At 40.1% G+C, this 7,044-nt stretch overlaps 2 protein-coding genes across 2 annotated transcripts in view; both read left to right on the top strand.

The window, feature by feature from the left end:
• The first annotated feature begins 1,274 nt into the window (after positions 1-1,274).
• On the top strand, positions 1,275-2,707 carry LOC106954415 (cytochrome c-b). The gene is made up of 3 exons (XM_015043885.1): positions 1,275-1,477; positions 1,963-2,139; positions 2,235-2,707. The coding sequence occupies exons 2-3, from the start codon at positions 1,968-1,970 to the stop codon at positions 2,378-2,380; spliced, it is 318 nt and encodes a 105-aa protein (XP_014899371.1). The 5' UTR covers positions 1,275-1,477; positions 1,963-1,967; the 3' UTR covers positions 2,381-2,707.
• A 1,733-nt stretch (positions 2,708-4,440) lies between these two features.
• The window catches only part of pde11a (phosphodiesterase 11a), a 44,585-nt gene continuing 41,981 nt past the window's right edge, over positions 4,441-7,044 (top strand). The window contains exon 1 of the mRNA XM_015043883.1: positions 4,441-5,640. Within this exon, the coding sequence (XP_014899369.1) occupies positions 4,849-5,640 (792 nt within the window). The 5' untranslated portion in view covers positions 4,441-4,848. The remainder of the gene's footprint in view (positions 5,641-7,044) is intronic.

Genomic DNA, 7,044 nt, shown 5'->3' with positions numbered 1-7,044 from the left:
TGGTGAAAAAGATTTTTGGACTTTGTTGCAGCCAGTAGGCATCGGTCATGAAGGTGCTTGTACATTTTAAGCTCAAGCAACAACAACAAAAAAAAGTTCAGGAACTTGTAACGAAAAGAGATTATGCACAGACTAAAAATGGTGTGATGACTGAAATCTGAAGCAATTTGGTCAGAAGCCTGGCATTAGCAATATGAACCTTCTGCACATGGCATGCAGCTCAAGCAGATCATAACAATAATGCAGCCTTATCCATGAATATCTTTGAGATAGTTTAGTTTATAACCAAAAACATGAGCAAAGTAAAAAAAAAAAACATTAACAAGTAACCTAAAGTCTCAGGCACAGAATACCCCAACGCCTCAGAACGCATCATTATTCATCTCAGACCTTTGAACAGAAAAAAAAAATGTGCCTCACGTTACATTTCTAAATATTATCCAAAGACTCTCCGACTGGCACCATCTCAAATGTCTTGCAAAAAAGTGAAACATTTTTTATTTTTGATTTTGATTTGTGTTTACTTAAAAAAAAAAAAAAAAAACAGGAAAATGACTGAACCAGCATCAAATTTACAATCTAATATGACCTATTCAAATTCAGATAATTTTGATAAATAGAAGCTGTTAACCCAAACATTCATTTGTATAGCATGGTAGTGCAAACACCCACATTTTAGTTCCAAGCCAGGAAATATAAACAAGACCAACATTTGGCACTGAAGCTGAAATTGTCTTGTTGCCTGGCAGCAACTCTTAGCACATCTGCACAGCCAGAAGAAAGTAACTCAGATTCTTTGTCACAGTAGATTGCAGGTAAGTGCCTTCTGTTTGATGTGCTTGCAAAAAGAAAAACAAAGAGGTCAAAGCAACATTTCATTTTAAAGAGTACTGAGAATTTTCTTCTTGAGTTGATTTCAAAAAGTGTTTCAGATTATTGTTTTTGTTCTTTGATTAATGTACTAAACAGTGTTATTCTTTTCCCTGGTGATCTACACTAACTTTATCAAGTTGTCCTATATTTGGTTTTAGATCTGACTCCAAAACAAGTTTGAATTTCTTTATTTAATTCTTTCTTTTTCCGTCTTTCTCAATCTATCTGTATTCATTTGAGCTTAATGTCTATCACTGAGAAATGAGTTTATAACAAAAAAAACACTTTATGTCTTCCTTTCGTTGCGTGACGTTTTTTGATATCCTGTGGTGTTTCCCGGATCGCATTGACGCAGAAGAGTGATTTCTCAATGAGTTTTGACATATTTGACCTTGTTTTTTCTTCTTCTTCTTCTTTTGACATTGACGCGGATGATGAAACGTCAGCTGACTGATGACGTGTAATTCTGACTAACTTTAAAATAAGGAAGCACGTTTTTTTTTCTCAACTCGACAGTCGACAAAACCGGTAGAAGGACAAAAGCCGGGTAGTTAGAGGTTACTCTCACGATACACCTGATTTGACACAACAAATTAACCGAAAGGTAAGACCACGATCCTGAAAAGTTGGGTTTAATGGTTGTTGGGTTTTCTGCTCCGCCTTGTCGAGTTTTCGACTTGAAAAAGCGAGTTAGATATGGGTTTGTCACTTCCTGCCTCCCACAACGTGGCCTGGTACCGGTCTGAGCCTTTTACCATTGAATCAAGTACATTTTAATCATAATGCTGAATTGCTTTCATATTACTTGGAGTTGAAATTAAGATCTTCGTCCTTTATGTTTTATCCCAATATGCTTAAATAATCGACAACAGCAACAAAACATTTTTGCTGTAGTGTTTGCTGAGAAAATGAGTAACTTAAATATCCAGAAACTCCATAGTTACTTCTTTTGTTTCATTTTAAGAGCACTTAGTTTCTGTTCGTTCTTTAAAAAAAAAAAAAAAAGTAGATTTTGTAACACGTTGGATGTCGCCCCCTAGTGGCATGTCTTGTTAAATAAAATCAAATGAAATGTGTTCTCCTTTCCAGAAATTATGAGCGGGGACATTGAAAAGGGAAAAAAGACCTTCGTCCAAAAGTGTGCCCAGTGTCACACTGTAGAAAAAGGCGGGAAGCATAAAACTGGACCCAACTTATGGGGCCTGTTTGGACGTCAGACAGGCCAGGCTGATGGCTACTCTTACACAGATGCCAACAAAAACAAAGGTAAATACTGTTTAATGTGAATAAGAATTAGTTTCTTATTCGGGGATCACGCTGTTTGACTTTGACTTTACTTTTGGACTTACTGTAATTTCCAGGAATTGTATGGAATGAAGAGACTCTGAATGTTTATCTGGAGAATCCAAAGAAATACATCCCTGGGACAAAGATGATCTTTGCTGGCATCAAGAAGAAGAACGAGCGCGCCGACCTCATCGCGTATCTCAAGTCATCCACTTCGTAAACGAGGATTTCCTCTGCACAGCTTTACCTGTCTTTGTGTCTGAAGTTAAGCAGCTCAGGAGACTCTTTCATTCCAAACTAAGGCAGAGCAGGAACCAACTAAACTGAAATCGAATGTCACATATGCTGAAACTGTTTATGAAATTGTGATAGCTGTTTTTACATATGATAACTTCCTGTTTTAACAGGTATATTTTTGTAATCTAAAATAATGAATAAGTTCTGTGCATGTAGAAGAAAATGAGTTGGACCTCCTCATGGTATATTTGTCTTAGTAATCATATTTATCATTTTGTAATTTACTTGAATAAAATTGACACTAAACATTTTCAGTTTTTTTTTTTTCCTTTAATAGTAATACAAATCTGTTTTGTGTTTAGTTAAAGGTAAATCAGTAACGTTTATATGAAGCAGAGATTGGGGCCTTTCTTGTAATTGTAGATCTTTTCATAGTCCTACAACAAGGACCAGGGTTGGGAATCACTGGTTTAGAGAGCTGCGTCTAAGCATCATAACCAAACTATTTTAACTGAAACCGGCTATTTTTAGCTGTAAATTGTGCACTTTGGAGGCATGTCATCTACTAGCGTATATCTCCACTGTGTTTTATCAAGTCCAAGGTAGTCATAGTCCTTTTTTAGGGCACTTTATGCTTCCCTCTGCTGATGAGCTTTATGGAGATACAGATTTTATTTTCTAGCTGAACTTGGCACCTGCTCACACGGTTCAAAGTATCTCTTCCTGTCAGGGTGTCACTGTGCTTGAACGGTCAGAAGACGGGGCTGACATAAACCCTACAGATATTCTGTGGAATATTATAAAGAGGGAGTCACCAGTCAACAATGCAGGCAAGCTAAATTAATTGTTGCAATTAAATGTTTTTGTTTTTAATTAATTTATTTTTTTTGCCACCTCAGCAGTGCTGGAGACTGACCACTTCCATGCCATGCTGCAGTAATTCATGCAAATGCCCCCCCCCCCCCAACCAAGTATTGATAGTAATATCTTATACATGGGTTGACTTTTATGTATTTAAAATCTTTGATTGAAGGTGACGCAAGTTTATTAACATTCTGACATTTGAACACAATGCTATCATAGTGCTTAACAGGAAAATATAGGAAACACGTACATGGATCACATTCAAAGACAAGATATATAAATGACAGTAAAAAATTAACTTGTACCACAATCCCTGAGAAATTGAATTTTGGTTTTTAGTAGCTCATTATCATAATGAGATTACCAGTCATAAACACTGTAAATAAGTCACTCTGGGAGTAAAGACTCTCTCTCTGTCATACATAAATGTATTAGATAATCAGTTGAATAATAACCTATGTAAGTTAACATGTGTAGATGCCTATCTTTCACATGTGTGGCTTGATCTCTGGCTTTAAAAATCAGAGTAACAGATAAAAGCCACATCATCAGAGTAGTTCCATTACTTGTAGAATACGAGTATATTAAATGTAGACGGTTCAAATGAGAGAGAAAAGCAGTGCACTCAGAGGCATCACTTCAGAGCCACCGTCTTATCGCTCATATAAACCCCGCAGTGCAACAGCTGGGGTATTGCTCCCCCTGGCGTTCAAACGGCGATTCTGCAGTCTGTTTCAGCGGTAATAATTTACATTTTCTGACGTACTCGCTCTGCCAATAAACGTCGCTGTTACATAACTTAATGAAATAGAACACTGCAGATCAGAAATTTGCGAAAGTTTGTGATTTGTGAGAGAGATTCTGAATTTGTAATCTATCTATCTATCTATCTATCTATCTATCTATCTATCTATCTATCTATCTATCTATCTATCTATCTATCTAGCTTATAAGTAATGTGCAAGCATTCTCTACACAGCCCAGTGTTATCATGGACGCTGCAAAAAAAAAAAAAAAAAAAAAAAAAATTATTTAATTAATTTATGAAAATTTTATTTAATTGCCCCTCAACGATTTTTCCTTCAAACTCTCATCATCAACATCACACTTTGTCTCCGTGAGGGAGGGCAACTAGTTCAAATGGCCAGAGAGCCGATCGCTGAGGCAACCCTGAGCTCCCTGACTGTGTGACGAAGCGAGCATCAGCGGGAGCGAGCCAACCACAGCCCGCGTCATCCGCACAGGAGGACACAAACCACGGGAGTGCGCAGTACTGGGGCTGTGTGAGATGTTTCGGATGCTCTCACTACTCTCACTTTTGCCTCTACGGTAGTTTGCGTTAATTATCTCTAATTAGCTGAGCGCAGGGGAGGAAGATGCCGGTGCGCAAAGGGACTCTCCAACCCTCTCCGCTCAGAGAAGGACCTGGATTTGGAGCTCCAGAGGTTTTGCCTGCGTAGCGCATCGTGGAAGTTGTTGCATCTGCACGATTCTCTGCTCTGACCCCGTCGAGTAAATCCTCATAGATGGTATTTCTGTGCGCAATTTCATGGCTTTGGTTCACTGAGGACCGTCCGAAGCGCAGACATGGCAGTGTCAAATATGCTGTTCTCTGACGTAGAAAGTTTTCTGGACTCGCACCCCGACCTGTTCGAGGACTATCTGAACAGGAAGGGCAACTACAGCATGGTGGAGAAATGGCTCAAGAACCACCAGGCGAGCAAGGGTCCCGCGGCCGCGGCGGCCGCCGCCGAGCCCCGGGAGGAGAAGGGCAATGCGTGCAAGGACAGCTGGGCGAGCAAGTGCGACGGTCTGCAGCGGAGAGCGTCTCAGAAGGAGCTGCGCAAAACTTTCGCCAGGTCTAAGGCCATCAACGTGAACAGGACGTACGACGAGCATGTGAACTCCAGGGCGCAGGAGCCGCTGACCAGCATGAGGAGGAGAGCTCTGCTGAGGAAGGCGAGCTCCCTGCCCCCGACCACCGCGCACATCCTGAGCGCGCTGCTGGAGTCCAGAGTCAACATCCCCCAGTACCCATCCACGGCCGTGGATTTTAAGTACTACCTTAAAGAACACAGCGAAAGGGAGTTCTTCCTCGAACTCGTGAAAGACATATCCAACGACCTGGACCTGACCAGCCTCAGCTACAAAATCCTGGTGTTTGTTTGCATTATGGTGGACGCGGACCGGTGCTCCTTGTTTTTGGTGGAAGGGACTGGCAACAAGAAAACACTGGTGTCTAAATTCTTTGACGTGCACGCGGGCACCACAGTTTTACCCTCGATGAACTCGGATGAAGTTCAGGTGCCGTGGGGGAAAGGGATCATTGGTTACGTGGCTGAGCATGGAGAGACGGTGAACATCCCCGACGCCTATCAGGTGCCTGCTCCTTCATTATGAATGAATGCATGCGTGATTCACAGAAAGACCGAGGCAGGAAGGCAGCCCCTTTCCTCCCAGCTTCTAACTTTATGTCTCACATCTCATTGGTGCACCTGAGACAAGCACAATCTTCCGAGAAACACAAAGTGGAGTAATTGTGAAGTGGAATAATAATAATAAAAAATAATAAAATGTTCTCAACCTTTTTTTTTCTTTTTACAAATAAAAACCTGAGCCAAGTAATGTGCCTATGTATTCAGTCCCAAACAACCCAAAACTTCATAAAACCACCTTTTTATGACAATTACAGTTACAAGTCATAGCATACTGCACTGAAATGTTTCTCTGCTCTGTTTTCAATGAAAGATCACACTAAAGTGAGATCTTCTAGATAACATCTATTAAAAGTAATTTTCATGTTTGGTCACAGATTCTCCATCAAATTTAGGTCCAAACTTTGACTAGACCATTCCAAGTAGCTCTCTCTGTGTCTAGGGTAGTTGTCCTACTGTCATGTGAACTTTGGCCCCAGTCTTAATTATTTTGTCACTCTGATGACATAAAGCATTTCACATCGTGTTAGTGTTCAGGGAGATATTCTATCAGGGTTTTTCACCATACGTAGTGTTTTGCAGACAGGTTAAAAAGTTTGATATTATCCTCATCATCTGACCAGAGCCCAAGCTTCTGCACGCTTACTGTGTTCCCTACTTGATTTTTGCCAAAGTCCAAATACTTATTTTCCTCCCACCGTCCGATAAAGTCCAGTTTAATGAAGTCGTGACTATTGCCTGTCATGTTGACAAATTCTCCCACCTGAGCCGCAGGCCTCTGCAGCTCCTCTGGAGCCACCTTTTATCTGCTTCTCTGATGAATGCTTTCCTCACCCAGCCTTTCAGATAGGTTGGACAACAATGTCTTGTTGTGGGTTTGGTGTTGTTCAGATATTGGATTGCAGAGTGTTGTGTGAGGATATTGGGATATTGTTTTATTACCTAATCATTCTCCACAACTTTATTCCTTTCCTGTCTGCTCTGTTGACTTGATGCTGGTTGTTCATTGATGTTCTCTAACAAATGTCTGAGGCCTTCACATACCAGCTTGATTTACACTGAGATTAAATTACGCACATGTGGTCTCTATTTACTAACTAAGTGACTTCTAACTGTTGACTGTTGTATTGCTTAGGGGAATTAGACTCAAGGTAGCAGAATATATGTGTACATGTACTTTACAGATATACATTTTAAACATAATTCCACAATTTCTATCCACTTCACACCAATCCACTGGTTTGTGTTGGTCTGTCAAACTGAATCCCAGAAAAAAAAAAAAAAAAAAAAAAAAAACTTTTAATTTTTTTTTTTAAACAAGAAAATGTAAATAAGTTAAGGGCGTGGT

This window comes from Poecilia latipinna, unplaced genomic scaffold (genome assembly GCF_001443285.1).
Source record: "Poecilia latipinna isolate Pla-1442-1.1 unplaced genomic scaffold, P_latipinna-1.0 Scaffold655, whole genome shotgun sequence".
Classification (NCBI taxonomy): domain Eukaryota; kingdom Metazoa; phylum Chordata; class Actinopteri; order Cyprinodontiformes; family Poeciliidae; genus Poecilia; species Poecilia latipinna.
Note: the sequence above shows the minus strand (reverse complement) of the source record. Positions and strands in the feature narration are given on the sequence as shown.